Here is a 19,026-nt window from a genome sequence, read left to right on the forward strand (position 1 = left end):
ACTTAATGAAACATCCGTTGATCATAGCTCATCAACTGATAATCAATTTACATCATTAATTGATGGAACTCCAAGTTCCCTGCAAAGGACCAACAACTCAGGGGGAGTTTCAACTAATCAAAACTCTATCTCACATCATGACAATACTGAGATCACCTCATCTAGAGCTCATCTTCCACCTCAAAGGAAATGGACCAAGAATCATCCCTTTGAACTGATCATTGGTGATGCATCATCTAAAGTGCAAATAAGAAGAGCTACTCAAGATGAATGTCTGTATAGTAGTTTTCTATCTCAGGAGGAACCTAAGAAAGTGGAAGAAGCCTTATTGGATCCAGATTGGATATTAGCTATGCAGGAAGAGCTAAACCAATTTGAGAGAAACCAAGTTTGGAAGCTGGTACCCAAACCAAAGAACAAGAGTCCTATTGATACAAAATGGGTATTCAGAAATAAGATGGATGAAAATGGCATTATCATAAGGAATAAAGCCAGATTGGTTGCTAAAGGCTATTCTCAGCAAGAGGGAATAGATTTTGATGAGACATATGCTCCTGTTGCAAGACTTGAAGCTATCAGAATCTTTCTAGCCTATGCAGCCCATGCCAATTTCAAAGTCTATCAAATGGATGTCAAGAGTGCATTTCTAAATGGGAAATTAGAGGAAGAAGTCTATGTAAGTCAACCTCCAGGATTTGAAGATCCAAATTTTCCAGACTATGTGTATTATCTGTTGAAAGCACTCTATGGACTGAAGCAAGCACCTAGAGCCTGGTATGAAACATTATCAAAATTTCTTTTGGAGAATCACTTCACTAGAGGTACTGTTGATAAAACTCTCTTCTTTAGAAATGTTAATGGCTCTAGTATACTTGTTCAAATTTATGTAGATGACATAATATTTGGTTCTAAAGATAATAATCTTTGTAAGAAGTTTGCTAAGCTAATGCAAAGTAATTATGAAATGAGCCTAATGGGAGAACTAACCTATTTTCTTGGTTTACAAATTAAACAAGTCAGTAATGGAATTTTCATTAGTCAAACTAAATATATTCATGATCTTTTAAAGAAGTTTGACTTAATGGAATGTTCATCTGCAAAAACTCCCATGGCCACTGCCACCAAACTTGAATTAAATAAGACTGAAAGGTCTGTGGACATTACAAGTTATAGAGGCATGGTTGGTTCACTTTTATATTTAACTGCTAGCAGACCAGATATAATGTTTGCTACATGTCTGTGTGCGAGATTTCAAGCTGATCCTAGGGAGTCTCACTTAATTGCTATCAAGAGAATTTTCAGATATCTCAAGGGTACACCAAATTTAGGAATTTGGTATCCTAGAGAATCTGGCTTTGATCTAATTGGTTATTCAGATGCAGACTATGCAGGTTGCAAAATAGACAGGAAAAGTACAACAGGCTCCTGTCAATTCCTGGGAAACAAGCTTGTATCATGGTTTAGCAAAAAGCAAAATTCAGTCTCTACTTCTACAGCTGAGGCTGAATACATTGCTGCTGGAAGTTGCTGTTCTCAAATGTTATGGATGAGGAATCAACTCCTTGATTATGGACTTCATGTTGATAGAATACCTATCTTTTGTGACAACACAAGTGCCATAGCCATAACAGAGAATCCTGTGCAGCACTCAAGGACCAAGCACATTGATATTAAGTACCACTTCATCAGGGAGCATGTCATGAATGGTACAGTAGAACTACATTTTGTTCCAAGTGAACAACAAATTGCTGACATATTTACCAAGCCACTTGATGAATCAACATTCACAAGATTGGTAAGTGAGCTAGAATTTCAAGCATTTACCATTTTCTCTCTGCAAAACCCTCAAGTTATTCTCTGCAATTTCTACTCACAACAATGGCACCAGTCGTGAAGATTATGTCTCAATCTGGGTTCATCTACGAGAAGAATAATTTCATAGCTCTGGTAGAGAAGAATGAAGCCCACTCAGATTATCACAAAATGATGGACTTCATCAAAAACTGTAAACTTAGCTATGCAATGCTGGAAGCCCCAACGATTTTCTGTGAAGTAGTTGAGGAGATTTGGACAACTGCTGAGTTCAACTCCATGGATATGACTATCTCCTTCACTCTCAAAGGTAAAAATCACTGTATAAACTGTGATGACTTACAAGCATGTTTTAAATTACCTGAGAACAATGCCATGACACCACACACTGATAGTGATGTATCCAGCATGTTAGATTCCATAGGTTACTCTCTTAACTCTGCTAATTTAGGGGGTATTAGACGAAAAGGCCTTAGGAAAGAATGGAGTTTTCTTGGGGATGCCTTCATAAAGGTTTTCTCTGGGAAAATTAGTAATTTTGATGCCATAACTTCATCTCTTGTTAACATGTTCTATATGCTTGTTTCTGATAGGTACTTTAACTTTAGCAACTATGTGATGCTAGAATTAGGTACTAGATTAGGTAACAAAGCTAATAGACCTAATAACATCTATTATGCTAGATTCTTTATGTTATTGGCTAACCATGTTGCTGAAGGTTTAGTCATAATCAATGAGAATAATAAACTCAAGTGCTGGGCACAAGAGAAAAGAGTTCTTGCAGACTTGAAGAGAATGGATCTTAACAGCAGTGTGCAATTGGTATATTTACCAATCATGAATGCACCCCAGGTAGGTGAGGTAATTGCTTCTACAACTCCTACTTCTTCCAACCCCTCTATTTCTTTATCTTCTAGTGTGGCCATGAAATCTGTGTCAATGCCCCAACAGATTTCTACCAAGGTCACCAAATCCAAACTTTCAAAATCCAAGACAAAGAAAACCACCTCTGTTGTTTCTCAAAAGACAACAGTTGTAACAACAACCATTAACCCTGAGGGAAGTGATCAGGGTGTGAGTGGTGAGGGGAGGGGTGAACATCAAAGAAACCCCCAGGATAAGGAAGGAGAGTTGAGTGCTTCCCAAGCTAGCCAAGCCCCAGTTTCTCAAAAAGCTGTGGTGGTTGAAAAGGTCTCTAGCACATCCCTAGTAGCATCCTCCCAAAAGGATGTTACTATTGAAAAGAGTTCCCATCCAGGAACACAGAACAAAAGAGGGAGGGACACTAAAGCCAAACACTCACCTACAAAAGCCTTTATTAGAAGAAAGAAGGCTAGAACCCAATCTTCTACACAGGGTGCACACACTGCACAGAAACATCCATCTGTCTCTGTGCCTTCTCAAACTCAGTTTGATGTGACTCCAATAAATGTGGAGTCACAGCCCCATTCTCTCACAATAACTACACATCAATCACCAAATACTTCTTCACCATCTCTGGATGTGGATATGCTATTCCCATCAATTCCTGATTCTCCCTCTTTACAACTCAGGGAGAAGCCCCACTCAAATACAGGTGATCATCATCTTTTAGATGATTTGTTGGATCACCCGCAAATTCTTTCAGATATAATTGAAGGATCTGTATCAACACATATCAAATCAATCTATACAGATTCAACAGTTATATCACTTTCAATTTCATCTTCTTTTCCTTCTTCAATGGATATCACTCATCCGTTGACAAGTGGTTGCTCTTCAACGGATAAGCTTAACAGCAGTTATCCGTTGATAACAACAGTTTCAACTTCAACGGATATTCCACATCCGTTGATAGTCTCTACACAAATAACTGAAATGATTCCAAGTGTAGAAGACATGAATACTGTGCAATCACTTTTAGGATTGAGGGCAGGGAGTGAAAATTTGAGTGAGAGGCTGGGTTGCTCCCAGGCAAAAGGAGAGATTGAGAGCACAAAAATGCATGCTATTTCTTCCAGCATGGCAAAAGTCAGTGAGTGGAGTACCACCTTAGAAGGTGAAGGTGAGGGAGTGAGATGTGTGAGCCAGGGGGAGCCCCTGATGCAAGAACATAGAGAAAAAGAGAGAAAAGCAGGTACAGTTGATACAAGGGTGGAACCAGCCATTGCTCATGAGTCAATGATTGTGGATGATGCTGAAAAGGAAAGACAATTTCAGCAACATTACAAAGCTGTAATTGATAACATTTCCTTGGATGCTGACACTTTTACTCATCCTGTGACAGCCTATCAACTGTTGGCTGCTCAGGGCAATGAGGAGGCAGAGAGGACACTACATCTAGTGCACTCAACAGAATCTCTTCAAAGGGATAAAGCTGCTATTAACAGGATGCCTTCTACAGCTGGTGAGCCATCTGAGGAATTTGGAGTAAATTCTGATGATGATGACTCTATTTCTTCTGATGGAAGCATGAACATAGGGGGAGATGAAGACCCTAGTTCCATTCCTAATCTACCTGAATGGGCCCTGACTAAGGAGCATAGAACAGGTGAATTCAATGTCCACCTGGTCAAACAAATCATCACTATTCAACAGGCCATTCAGAACACTTCAAATGCAAATATCAAGGCTATCCTCCAAGCTCACCTGGACTCACTGCATCTCATGAAGTTGCAGAAAGTAAAGCAAGATATGAGTCTAAATGATCTCAGGAAAGATATTGCTGACTTGAAATCCTTCACTTCAGAAAAATTGGATTCAGTCATGCCCTATGGTACTTTGCAGGACTTGGTTTCGAGATTGAAAAAGGAATCAGTTACTGAACAAAGGCTGGCCAAGTTGGAAGACAGAGTTCAAGGAATTGAAGATTCTGTGGCCACCCTTCTTCTCAACCAACAATCTCAAACCAATCTCCTAATGCAGCTGGCAAAAGCACAAGGCTTGACCCCTCTCCTTGATGATAACAAAAAGGGGGAGAATAAAAGGGAAGGGGAAGGAGAGCCCTCTACAAAGATTCAGATATCTAAAGTGCTAGTTCCTGCCATCACTACCTCTCCAATCATTCAAATCAAGGGAAAATCTGATGGAATTGATTTGATTCAGCTAGCAGCAGCTGAAATACAAATGAAAGAACAATGGAGGAGAATTGATGAAAGGTTGCAATTGGTGTTTGGTTCTACACAAAATAAATCAACATCTGTGAAATTTAGCACAAAGATTGAACCAATCAACATGGAGCTCATGCCAGTAGGGAGTCTTAAGGATGGAGAAGCTTCTTCCAAAGAGCTACAAGCTATAATCCTCAAGCCCAATGAAAGATCCAATAAGGACTCAACAAAGAATCCTTTAAAAGAAGTGGACTTTCCTCCTTCAAAAGATGATGAGAACAAGATCTTAGGCAGGAGTATTGCCTATCTCAAAAAGTCCATGGATGAGGCTGTAAGGAGAAATAGAGCTATTATCATTAGAGAGGGAAAGAGCATATGTGTGATGCAAGGACATCCCAAATTCTCAATAGCTAAGAAAGAAGAAGCCAAGCAATTAAAGGCTGACAAAAGAGCACAAGCAAAGCTTGAAAAACAGCTAAAGTCAAGCCAAGTTGAAGAAATGAAAGGAATTGAAGTCAGGGGTGAAGAAAAGATTGCTATCTTAGATGAGGTTCTTGGGAGCATTTTTGGTGAAAATATGGAGGAAAGAGAGGAATGGCAGAAGGGAAACAGAAGAAAGGCCAAGGCACACAGAAGGAGTGAAGATAACCCTGAAGATACCAAATCTACATCTAAACCACTACCTTCCATACCTGAACCTTTTGTTACTGATCCCTCTATAAATATCCATGGTGAACCAATCATTCCAAAAGAGGAACCTATTGATTGGGACAACATCACATTGCCTACCTTTCTAACCACTCTTCCACCACCAAAGAAACAGAAAAGAAAACCAAAATCTACACCTCCCACAACCTCTAAGAAATTCACTCAAAAACAAAAACCTAAACCTAAGTCACCCATTTCTAAAGATGATTATGTTCACATCTGTGACATAAAAGAAATTTCAGACATTGAACTCTATCTGGATGAGCTGGAGGATGTAAGGGGAATAGCTGCCTACAGACAGTTACCAGAAAGATTAGTGTTCAGATATAAAGGAGCTGGGGAAAGAACATGGCCTCTCCACAGGATTCTAAATGAAGGCTACTCTACCTTGATCAGAGTCTTTTCAGCCATCAAAAAGGATTCTGGCTTTACCAGAACAGCCAAGACTGAAATTATCAACAAGATTGCCAACATAAGGAAGACTTGGAGGGAACCAAATGCTTTGCCCAGAACCTTACTCATACAAGAAAGGGGAACTAAAATTCACAAATCACCTCATTGGTTGATGGAATTTAGAGATGACAAAGGAGTCAGAAGATTTTTCAGACTTGAAGACCAACTCAAGATTGCCAGCAATGAAACTCTCAAGGAAATGCAATCTAAGTTGGATATCAGTGATGAAGATGAAGCTGAATTCTTCAGAAAACTCCAACTCCAAATTGAGGGAAATGACAAAGGGCTAGGAAAGAAAACCAGGGAACAAAGAAGAAAATGATGTTTTGCTCAGGCTAGAGGAGCACCCTTGGAAATACTGTAAATCTTCAATTACCTCCTAGTACATACACTTTTGCAGCACTTTTTATATTTCTACTTAGTTTCAATTCAAATATTTGTTAAGTGTTTTGTTATCATCAAGATAACTCTGAATTTATGCCTACAGTTCTTATAGACATAAATAGGGGGAGATTGTTAGGAATATATGTGCATTAGTTTGATGATATGTTTAACAAAACACTTAAGTAGAAATTTAGTGTCTGTAGCCTCAACGGATAAGACCACTTTGGCTATCCGTTGATGGTGTAGCTTTACTTAGAAATAAGTCTAGTATTGTAGCATATTTCAGTCTCTGTATTTAAAATTGTAATTCTTAGAAGTTGAGAGAAACTATGAGTCATGTTGACTACTAGATGATATGCAGATAGGAAGGCCAATTGTAAATATTTCATGCCTTGTAATTTTGTATAAATGAAGTGGTATCAACGGATGACTTAAAAGACCTTCAACGGATGAGAAGCTAAGCTTCAACGGATGTCTCTAAAGCTTCAACGGATAACATCCTTCAACGGATGAGAGCATCAACGGATGAAAGCTTCAACGGATAACATCCTTCAACGGATGAAGTCATCAACGGATGAAAGCTTCAACGGATGTTCTGCTAATCAGCCGTTGATAAGTGGTAGTTGTACCTACAAGCAGAGGCACGTGGGTTGACAGAGAAAACTGAGATGTGGTAGCCGAATTTCAGGATCAACAGAAAAAGCAGCCGTTCTTCTTTTGTACAAAGTTGCAATAGTCAACAAAGTACTTGAGTGAACAGGAAAAGAAGCAAGTGAAGAACTTATTTTACTATTGTAATTTTATATTGTTTTTCACTTGTACACTTGGTAATATATATGAACCAAGAAGAAGCTAGTAATTAGAGAGATTTTTCCAGAGCTGTTAAGAAATATCTTGAGAGAAAATTCATCTAGTTTGTACTAGGATGCAGCTGTGATCAACATTTTTGAACACAGATTTTCTAATATACCATCTCTGGTGGAACAACAAATCCACCAGAAAAGTTTTTAAGGTCTGTTGTGTTCTTTACATTTGTGCTTGAATATATATCTGTCTGTATTAGCTTAAAGCAATTCACACACTTGTTCTTCTTGAACACACAACTTTATAAACTGCTCAAAACTTGAAAAAGTTTTGAGATTTACATTCAACCCCCCTTCTGTAAATCTCATTGTTAGTCTTCTAGGAATAACAATTTTCTATATAAATGCACGCTACAAATAACATAATGTATTATAGATGTTAAAATATTATAATTCGGTAATTAATACAATTTTAAAATTATTTAGTTAGTGAAATTCTCTTGAAAATGAAGATCTTTTTTATTGTGAACTTTTTAGAGTTAATCATGCAACTGTATACGAGTCATTAATCCAAAACCTTATTTGCTTGCTTCATTACATGTACTCAATAATGGAGGTTACGGGGTCAATATAGTGAAGGTTAGGGTCAAGATAGTATAACTTTATCATAATTTTTGTGTTTGCTAGCATGCATGTCTCTAGTTTATGGAATTCTTATCGCATCATCTATGAAAGTTGGTCGCAACATATCTGAACAATATGCATTGATTACATTTGCATTTCATCAAAAAAAACATGCATTGATTACATCATGTAACGAGATTCTTCATCAATACTATGCAACAACGACAATGTACGTATATTCATTTGTGTGAAGTTAGCTCCCGCAATAACATAAGATGATACGTAAAGAAGTATATGCAAATTTAATACTAATTTTTGGTATGAATGATATGGTTGTTGTGGACTAATTCTCCGTTTATTCAAATATGAGTATTTAGTTAATGAAAAAATTCTCCGTAACGAGAAAAATCATAAATGTTATTTCATTTTACTTGAGTCAACAGACAAATTCATTTTCTCCCTCGTGAATACCGAATAATGTAGATGTTGTTTCATTTCTAACTACGTGAAGTAGAGGTGGCCATTAGTGCGGTTCTGAACCGCCCGCTCGGGACCGGACCGTACGGAAACCCGAATTTATTCGGCCCGAATCGGGCCGGTTCAAACCCGCACAAGTCGCTGAAATAAACGAATCGAATACGAATATATAAATCAGGAGCTCGGACCGGGCCCGGCCCGCACTAACCCGCACGACCAACGAGCCCCACGAGCCGCACATGCACAGCCCGCCCAGCCCGCCCAACCCGCCCAGCCCACACTAACATTCATTTGATTGCTTAAAATAATTGCTTCCAGTAAATATTGGTAATACTACAAAAACTTAACTTCCTTAATTTATGGTGTGTAAGAATAACTAACAAGATGATTACTTAATTTATACATTACATCATTTTTGCAATTTTTTTAAATAAAAAAAATTATACAAGGTATCGTCCTCTTTTAAATTAAAAAATTAAAATAAGAGAATTAATCAAATATTCATTTGAGTAATTAAGTTAATCAAATATTAGAAATTAATCGAATATTTAATTTGAGAATTTATCGAATATGCAGTGCTAGGAAATGTTAGGAATTCAGACATATAAGCTGCTAGTCTTGGATTATTCAATCACATTCTGCTAGACTGCTATTGTCTATAATATTTAAATAATCAAAATTTGCTTTTGTATTATTTAAAGCATATTCAGCCTGCGTGAATCATCAAATTCGGCACGCACGACTCGCACAAGCACGCGAGCTCGCGAATCTCAGTGCCGATTACGAGTCTTATCTTCTTTATTCGAGCCCGGCCCGGCCCGGTTCGTGAATCATATGTGCCAGTTCAATGTTCATATTTCACGAGTTCAACCCGCATTCAGCTCGACCCGACCCGCACGGACCGCCCAACTGGCCAGCTCTAACGTGAAGTCATGATATTAAACAACATATTCTGAATAAAAAAGTATCAATCTTTTGTACGATAATAGTACATCCATATAATAATGTAGCTTAACATGTTAAGAGGCTAAAAGATATGCTCAAATATATTTTAATTCATATTTATATTTTTAACTAGAGACAAATCTTGAAAATAAAATAAGGATAAGATGAAGTATATAAAATTAGGACAAGATGACGTAGTAAAATCATCCATGTAATAGTTGAGTCACTATTCTTTCATTTCGGTATACATATACTAAATAACAAATTTTAAAAAGAAAAAAGAATGAGATGACGTATAAAAATCGGATCAAATGGCGTATATGGAATTATAACTTTAATGATTGATCGGTTTAACTATAATGTTTATAAAGTAAATTTTTAAAATTAAACAAAAACACGTCACATATATAAAATTAAGATCGAAATATCTTTTATAAAATAGTATTTTTAAGTATATGATGTGTATAAATCGTTCTCATATAGACCTTTTTAGGGTTTATATGATGTGTATCATAAGCATAATAATACTTTTGTACAAGTTGAATGAATTTTATTAATAAATTTTTTAATACATACAAGATGCCTATCATAATTATCGAAAATGAACCGATCAAAATTTATCATATAAGCTTCCATTGTGTGTTACATTTTTATTACATATTTATAAACATATTAAAAAAATATTTTCTATTAAAAATCATATATTTACTCCAAGAACCTACAATTCAATTACTAGTATGTGATTCTTAGTCATCAAAACCCAAATCATCCTCTTTCTCATAGAGGGTGAAGAAAACATAGGATATACATTGACTAGACCTCAAATTCAAAGATGGACTTAACATTTGTATACATGGATAGTATAGTACTAGCGCTCCTCCTACTCAATCTAAACAATCACATCCGTTAATTAAAATGTAACTCCTGGCCGTCAAAATCAAGGGTACAGAAATGTCAGCTTCATCCACGTGGCACCCGTATTTCGATTACTAGTGTACTCTATACATGTCACTCCTCAAAAACCACTTTTCTTTCATTTCTTTTTTTTAATTTCATTTCTAAAATTTCTTAAAAAAATAGCCCTTTTTATTCTTTTTATTACAAAATATAAAAAACACACATTACAACACTACACAAAATGAAATAAAACACATATAAAAATTAAAACAACAACATATCTCTCTTCTGTTCTGTGTTGAAGCTGAAGGTGTCCTCTCTCTCTCTCTCTCTCTCTCTGCAAGAAAAAAAGGTACAAAAATTCACACACTATCCATCTGGGGTTTATCTCATTTATATGTTTTATATCAATTGTATGTATTTTCTTGATATACAAAGCTTTCATTTTGGGTTTTGAGTTGCATGAATGATTGTAAAGCTTGAATCTTTTGTTGATTTCTGTGTTAAAGATTGAAAAGGGTGTTTGCATTTACCATAAAAAAGTGTTTTTGATCATTTTTATGATTTTTGATTTTTTAGGGCTTGAAGCTTGGAGATGAGATGAGTGGTTCTGGGGAGAACAAAACAAAGGGGGTTGATGAATTTCCAAATGGGCTGGTTTGGGTCCGAAGGAGAAATGGGTCGTGGTGGCCGGGTCGGGTTTTGGGTCCGGATGAGCTGCCGGAAGGCTGTTTGACTACACCAAGATCTGGCACTCCGGTCAAACTTCTTGGAAGGGAGGATGCTAGTGTGTGAGTTTCTTAAATTTTTGATTTTTTTCGATAAATTCATGATCTTTGATTTTGTGGTATGTGTTTGTGTGTGTGTGTTGGTGTTTTGTAGATTAATGGTTGGATTGAATTTGATTTAGTCTGCTTATTAATTGTGTTTTCGAGATTGGTGAGGGTTTGTTGTGGTGCTGTTGGTGTATCTTAATTTGTATTTGTGTGGAAATTGATTACGTGGTAATGTATGTGTAGATGATCTCTTGACTGTTTAAATGTTCCAGGATGATGTTTTGTTGCCTGTCGGAATAGAATTGTTTACTGTTTTTGCAGGATTTTGCTTACGTGGGTTTTTAGGTCTTGTTTCTAATTCTTGAGATCAGTTAATGCCATGAATTTGGAGTTAGTGTTTTGTAGGTTAGAAGTCGGATTTTATTTGATTAGTCTGCATATTAATTGCGTTTTCGAGATTGGTAAGATTTTGTTGTGCTTTTGTTAGTGTATCTGTGTATTTCTGTGGAGATTGATTACGTGGTAATATATGTGTAGATAAACTGTTGACTGTTTGAATATTCCAGGAGGATGTATTTTCTGAATGAATTGTCGTTTTTGCGGGGTTGCTTACGTGGCTTTTTGGTCTTGTTTTTAGTTCTTTAGATCGGTCTTTTATCGTATATGGAAATGATTACGTTATGCGGTGTCCGTACAGGACATGCATATGTTATGTCTCTTTGTCTTTATAATAATAGAAAAAGCTGCGCTTTAGGGCTATATTGATGCAGTAAGATTCAATATTCTGATAGGTTACTTTAATCTTTAGTGAATGATAAATTAATACTCACAAGTAAGTTTCTATAAGATGTCCTTATTTTTTATCTTCTGTTCATTTTCCTTTTCATATTGCTTATCCCTTTTATGTCATATATACTTTACGTTTATATCTCCTATCTGAATTGTGTGTCTTTGTCTAATCCATATATATATATATATATATTGACAATGGCCCATTAAATTGTTGTTGCAGAGACTGGTATAATCTAGGAAAATCAATACGGATTAAGGCCTTCCGTTGCGGAGAGTATGATCGGTGTATCGAAAGAGCTAAAGCTTCTGCAGATGGCTCTTTTAAGAAACCGGTGAAATATGCACGAAGGGAACATGCAATTCTTCATGCTCTCGAGATTGAAAGTGCTGGACAATCCAAAAATCAGGTTGACATCTGCTCAAACGTAGACAAACCAAGTTATGAAGGAGTTGATGCAAAGGAGTCCCCTCCAACTTTACTGCCGAATAAAGAAACTGATCACATGGCTGAAGAATTAATCGGTTCCAAGGATAAGTCAGTGTTAGGATATGAATTGTCTCATTCTGGTGTGTCATATGAAGAGATGAATACAAAGGAGCAATCTTCTCAAGGAATGCGAAGAAAAACCCCAAATGACTCGGAAGATGATGGGACAGAAGGAATAAAGCGTATGAGAGGACTTGAGGATCTTGGTATGAGAGGACTTGAGGACCTTGGTAAAAGGAAAAGATCTATAGTTCCAAGCGTTCATGAATTTCTTAAAAAGAAAAACCGCCGCCGTCAGCTTAAAAAGGTTTTGGAAAGTACAGCTAAGGTAATGGTGCCTGTTAAGTGTGAACCAGTTTTCAGTCCAACTGAATCATCTTTACTGGGAGTATCGGAAAGCAAGTTGTCTGGGATAGAGTCTATTGAATCTAAGGGAAGTCTTTCAGTGGTTATAAACAATAACTCAGACAGCACAGGAGAGAATGGAACCTCTTTTAATGCATCTGAAAATGCCAATGATTCTTTGCTTATCGGTTGCAAACAGAAGGAGAGTGAAATTTCTAGCACAGGGCAAGCTGACGGTGATTTTTCCAACAAATTATTTGGCGTGTCTTTGGTTGGAGAGGATCTTGCAGGTACTGTTGTTTACTATTTTCTATATGTCCCGGTTAAAAGTATTGTTTGTTCTTGTGCAAAATATTATTAGTTGGATTAAAGATATGTGGAAACTGCTTTGTCTTTTTTACACATGTTTACTGAAGTGCTAATAGTTCATGTTAAGTATACTCATGACCTGCGGATGTTTTATGATATATTTTATTTTATTTTGTGTATGTGGGTGGGGGGGGGGGTGAAGTATGTCAGTGTTAGCTGCTAACATTAGGTGACTTAATTATACAGTTTGTTCTTTTTTGGCCAAGGGTCTGCCTTGCCGGCGCAGTTCCTAATACCTAGTCTGTAATAGTAAAATTAGTATTTTACAATTTTTGAGGAAAAAGTTTACCTCTAGTTTGATAATTAGATTTTCATGTGGCCACATTATTTATTAGCGCCCGGGGGCCCTTTAGATAAGTCTAAGTCATAGGTATTGAAGTAAATATAGTGCGATGATAACATACTGTTAATTTTTATTTATTAAATAGCTAATCTTATTGTGCACATCTATTTAATGATTATCTAATTTTTTTCTGCGTGTGTGCGCCTGCGCGCGTGTATAACTTTTAGCTATATTTTGCAAATTTAGTTTTTCCTCTACTATTGTGCTTGTGCCACATCTGTTCTAGTGATACGGGCTCTTGGAGTTGATTAGCTTTAATCCACAGTCAAGTACTGGTTTTCTTCTTTCTATTACACTTACTCTATATAGCATTAGTCAAGTATTTTTCTCAAATACTAACACGCCAGTTTTGTTCCAATAGGTTTGATGTCAGGATACATACCTTGGGCAACTCGGAAGCCTCAGATAGCTGCTGTGGGTCAATCTAGTCAAAGCAGTCAAGTTAAAATTGTACCTTTGACGAACGCAGAACTCAACGAGTCTGGTTCAACAAGCTCGGGTGCGACAAACGTTGATGTTATTCAAGGAAAAATGAAAGAAGGGAGTTCAAAGTGGATGTTAAAAGGAAAAAGAAACTTGAGAACTAGCAGAAGTAGAAAACAGGGGTTTGAAAAATTTGTTGATGATGGAAAGGAATTAAAGGATTATATGGCAGTTCTCAAGCCTGGGGTTGTTGGCGCTCCCCTTGTCTCCACCGCTGTCCAGATAAAGTCCGAACCAGTGACAGATACCCAGGTTGATGAGGTACGAGATTGGGGCACCCATATCCTTCATAAAAAACCTCAAATGATGGTACGCAAATCTGAGTTGGCAACTTCTCAAAGGTTGCTACCTTATCGCCAATCCCGTTATACAATGAACCCGAAATATCAGTCCTCAGATTTCACTCCTAGGGTGTATGCCCCTGATTCTAAATTGTTTGATGTTAATGTGGAGGTTAAAGTGAGCAGTCGTCCTAGGCATGTTCCTTATATTTCTCTGATGAGTAAACTGACCGGTCAACCTATCATTGGTCATCCTCTTACGGTGGAGGTCTTGAAGGATGGTGCTTGTGATCTTCTTCGAAGTAGTTCCAAATGTCGTGACGACGAAGATATCTGTGGTTCGGAAGGTGAGGATACTTCTTACGAGCAGAAGCCGAAGCAGCGTGGCAGAAAGATTTCTAGTAAGCGTCTCCTGTCGGAAGCACGTCATTCAACTGGTAAATCACTCAAGTCCAGGAAAGATGGGGGATTATCGAAAAAAATCCGAACATTGTCTTCGATAACAGGTTCTCACGAACAAAATGTTGGAGTGAAGAAACCGGTGGTACAAACAGTCAAGGGACCGTCTCTAGCTTGTGTTCCATTGAAAGTAGTGTTCAGCAGGATAAACGCAGCACTCAACTGATTATACATGTACAAGCGTTTGTCCAGAGCAAACTTGGCATTTGCTTGATGTAGAAAACTTGCAGTGGCTGCAAAAAACGTTTGTTTTCTTTCTTTAGAACTAGGAGTTTTATACAGTTGAACAGGGTAGTTTTTTTACATTATGTTTTGGGAATGCTAAACTTTCAGCTCCCTGTACATTCTGCTTTGCAGATCGTTGTGCTTATGCTATATGTTGAGGAACCTTAGATACAGTCTACACCTGTGTTTTTCCGGTTTTAGCTGTTTTTGGGTGTGTTAATGTATATATCTAACAGTTTTGGAGTTGTAGATATGATGTTATCTGATATTTGGGATTTTATCATTTAACATCAACTCAACTCTTGGGTTTAGAATGTCTTGGTTTCCAAGGTATTTTTCTTTGAAGAGGAAAGAGATCACCGGACGGAAATCTTCTGTACTGATCACCGGCCCTGGAAATCAGGTAATTGTCGTCTTAGCACTGTACACTTGTTTTTCCTCCGGATTCTTTTCTAATTCAAGTTTCAAACCTTAAACTTACCATTTCGTTTTGCCAAAAAAATCAGTGACTAGTGTCTTCCTGTATATGTATAAAGTCTGGGAGTATGGTAGGGGACCGAGAGAGTTACCAATAGACCAAGTTCTTTGGTGTGATTACTGATTAGTTTCTTTCTATGCGAGATACTTACAATAGCCAGTACACCATATAGGGTCTTTAATGTGATTACTGATTAGTTTCTTCCTATGCGAGATACTATACAATAGCTAGTACACCATTTAGGGTCTTTAGTGTGATTACGGATTAGTTTCTTCCTATGCGAGATACTATACAATATGCGAGATACTATACAATAGTCAGTACACCATATAGGGTCTTTAATGTGATTACTGATTAGTTTCTTCCTATGCGAGATACTATACAATAGCCAGTACACCATTTAGGGTCTTTAGTGTGATTACGGATTAGTTTCTTCCTATGCGAGATACTATACAATAGCCAGTACACCATATAGGGTCTTTAGTGTGATTACTGATTAGTTTCTTCCTATGCGAGATACTATACAATAGCCAGTACACCATTTAGGGTCTTTAGTGTGATTACGGATTAGTTTCTTCCTATGCGAGATACTATACAATAGCCAGTACACCATGTACACCATATAGGGTCTTTAGTGTGATTAAGGATTAGTTTCTTCCTATGCGAGATACTATACAATAACCAGTACACCATGTACACCATATAGGGTCTTTAGTGTGATTACTGATTAGTTTCTTCTATGCGAAATACTATACAATAGCCAGTACATACACCATTTAGGGTCTTTAGTGTGATTACGGATTAGTTTCTTCCTATGCGAGATACTATACGGATTAGTTTCTTCCTATGCGAGATACTATACAATAGCCAGTACACCATGTACACCATATAGAGTCTTTAGTGTCTTTAGTGTGATTACTGATTAGTTTCTTCTATGCGAGATACTATACAATAGCCACTACATACACCATTTAGGGTCTTTAGTGTGATTACGGATTAGTTTCTTCTTATGCGAGATACTATACTATACAATAGCCAGTACACCATATTAGGTATGCACGATGTTTGTGGAAATCAATACGGATTAAGGCCTTTCGTTGCAGAGAGCATGATCAGTGTATCGAAAGAGCTGAAGCTTCTGCAGCCGTAAAATATGCACGAAGAACATCAAACATGCGATATGTCGAGGAACCTTAGCTACAGTTTACACCTCTGCTTAGCTGCTCAGCTTTTTGGGTATTTCTAACAGTTTTGAGTTGCAGATACGAACCTAATGGAGTATAGGGACCGAGTGAAGTGTGATTACCGATTAGTTTCCGAGATCCTGTACAAAAGACGATACAAAGTAATAACGGATAAACTAATAATTTTTTAGGTTTTCAGATTATAATTTATTTTACTCTTAATAAAATAATAAACTCACGATTTTTTTTATCGTGAATTTATTATTTTAAAGAGATTTAAATGTACAATATCAGATAGTCCAATAACTTAAAATATAAACTATAATTTGAAGCAAATTGTGCCACATCTATCTATTTTGTTAAGCAAGATTTTACAAAAGAACAAATTAAAAAAACTGTCAGCACAGGGTATAAAATTTTAAAAATGTCATCAATTATTTTTTTTATAAATTTATACATTCGATAAAATTAAAAATTAATTGAAAACTTCACAACTTTATATATTGAAGAGCTACAGCACGAGATTATAAGTAATAGACAGTTAGGAGATGTATTCAACCATTCATTGATTTTGAATAATTGTTGTTGATTTTGGCTGATTTTAATTGTACGCGTATTTTAGTGGAGTTGTTGAATAAGTCTCGTTTGAATAGTGATTTCTACAAATTTAATAAAATATCTTGAATTTTGCTAAAATTTCCGAAAAGATTTAATATAATAACAAATCCACCAAAATCTACAATCTGTACTTTTTATTAATAAGCGAAATCATGTATAATTTGGTTCTAAAAGTACCAAACTATCAAATTTTGGTACCTGGCATAAGTTGACTTATATTCTATATAAACTTTATGTTTAACACAAATCGACTTTCATTCTTTGTAAATTTTATTTTATTTGCAAACTACTTAGTAAATTACTAACACAAATAAACTTCTATTCTCTATAAACTTTATTTATTTAAAAATTATATTAAAAATTATTAAATTACATTAAATTAATTAAAATAATATATATTTACTTTTATTTTGAAAAACTACTAACTGCAAAGTAAACTATTAACACGAATTGAATTATATTCTCTATAAATTTTATTTTCTATTAATTAGTGTCAATCCTAGTGTTAGTTTACCTTTAAATTGGATAATAATATTTTAAAAATAATTAAGTAATAGTAAATGACTTTAATAACATATATTAACTTTTAAACTGAAAATTATTGATTTAACGATCATGTTTGTTATTGTCCATCACAACATTTATTTACTTAAAATTAAAAAAAAACATATTTTAACAATAACAAATTTATGGGCTGTATTTAGATTATATTAAGTAATATTAAATTAATTTTAATAACATCTATTTACTTTTAATTTGTAAATTAATTTTTATCAATAAATAGGTAATATTAAATAAACTATATTGAAAAGACTAACTATAAGATAATTATCAAATAATATTAATTAATATTAAATTATCTAAATAACAGATATTTGGTTCGTAAGATAGAGATACAATTCGTTTCACAAAAATAAAACTAATATGTTAGATTTCTATATCAAGTAAAACAATGCAAAACTAGAATTATAGGGGAAAATTTCATAAGTAATTCATTTTTTTAACCTTAATAACTATTTTTGCAAGTACCAATTTAATATTTGATATTAATATATTAATTATAATTTGTGTTTCGCACAGAATATGAATAATTCTCGACAAATATTAATTCGATATTTTTAGTCTCGGACCGGTGTTTCACACGAGTTATCAACTACTCCCTATATTCCTAAATACTTTTCCTTTTTGTGTTGGACACGTTGCTAATGCATATTTTTGATTGTTAATATATTTAGTTTTGTATTAGTATTAAATATAAAAATTTCATTGTATTAAAGTACTCATAAATACGAATCCAAGATCACTCATGACTATATTTGATCTTATAGATTAGATGTAAATTAGTAGTCAATCGCTTACCATTAATAGTGTAAAGAGTTAAAACATGAGATATTTTTTAGGACGGAGGGAGTATCAACTATTTATACTAATAAACAAAACCATGTTTATTTCCCAAATTTTGGTACTTACTAAAAAATTATATAATTATTTTTAAAATTTTATGTAATAAAATTTCAACCGAAAAAAATAACTTCTACTCTCTATAAATTTTATTTTCTTTCAATTTTTATTTGTTGCTAAACATTAAAGCGACAGTTTAATTTAAAATAATTATATTAGTAAGTTAAAATGTCAGATTTGTATAAGTAAATAATTAGATGCATGCATAATTAAAATTATACGGTGAAATTTTAGAGTTAGATTTAATTTCGATTAAGGTTTATGCAAATAATAATGTGATATTATTATTTTTAATTTCGGACCCGTGCTTCACACGAGTTACCAACTAGTATTACCATAAAATATAAAACAATTTATGAATTTTTGAATAGCACCATATTTTAATAGATTTTTAAAATCTAAATTAAATATTACCGGATTTTAATGTATTTTTTAAAATCTAAATTAAATATCCCTAAATTGTATAAGTCTTTTTTTAACATTAAATTTAAAATCCAAATTTAATATCCTAATATATTCAAAATCCAGAAAAT

General features: G+C 35.1%; 1 protein-coding gene across 1 annotated transcript; it reads left to right on the plus strand.

The window, feature by feature from the left end:
* Nucleotides 1-10,433: 10,433 nt before the first annotated feature.
* On the plus strand, nt 10,434-14,930 carry LOC141717567 (uncharacterized protein At1g51745-like). The gene is made up of 4 exons (XM_074519695.1): nt 10,434-10,544; nt 10,772-10,983; nt 11,981-12,882; nt 13,666-14,930. Exons 2-4 carry the CDS (start codon nt 10,793-10,795, stop codon nt 14,691-14,693), a joined length of 2,121 nt encoding a protein of 706 aa, XP_074375796.1. The 5' UTR covers nt 10,434-10,544; nt 10,772-10,792; the 3' UTR covers nt 14,694-14,930.
* The last annotated feature ends 4,096 nt before the right edge of the window (nt 14,931-19,026 follow it).

Source organism: Apium graveolens, chromosome 4 (assembly GCF_009905375.1).
Source record: "Apium graveolens cultivar Ventura chromosome 4, ASM990537v1, whole genome shotgun sequence".
NCBI lineage: Eukaryota > Viridiplantae > Streptophyta > Magnoliopsida > Apiales > Apiaceae > Apium > Apium graveolens.

Bases quoted from the DNA above. Each gene is read 5' to 3' on its own strand.
- LOC141717567 (XM_074519695.1), top strand. From the start codon at position 10,793: ATGAGTGGTTCTGGGGAGAACAAAACAAAGGGGGTTGATGAATTTCCA. The intron at 10,984-11,980 runs GTGAGTTTCTTA...TTGTTGTTGCAG, and splicing joins GGAAGGGAGGATGCTAGTGT to AGACTGGTATAATCTAGGAA. The intron at 12,883-13,665 runs GTACTGTTGTTT...TTGTTCCAATAG, and splicing joins GGTTGGAGAGGATCTTGCAG to GTTTGATGTCAGGATACATA.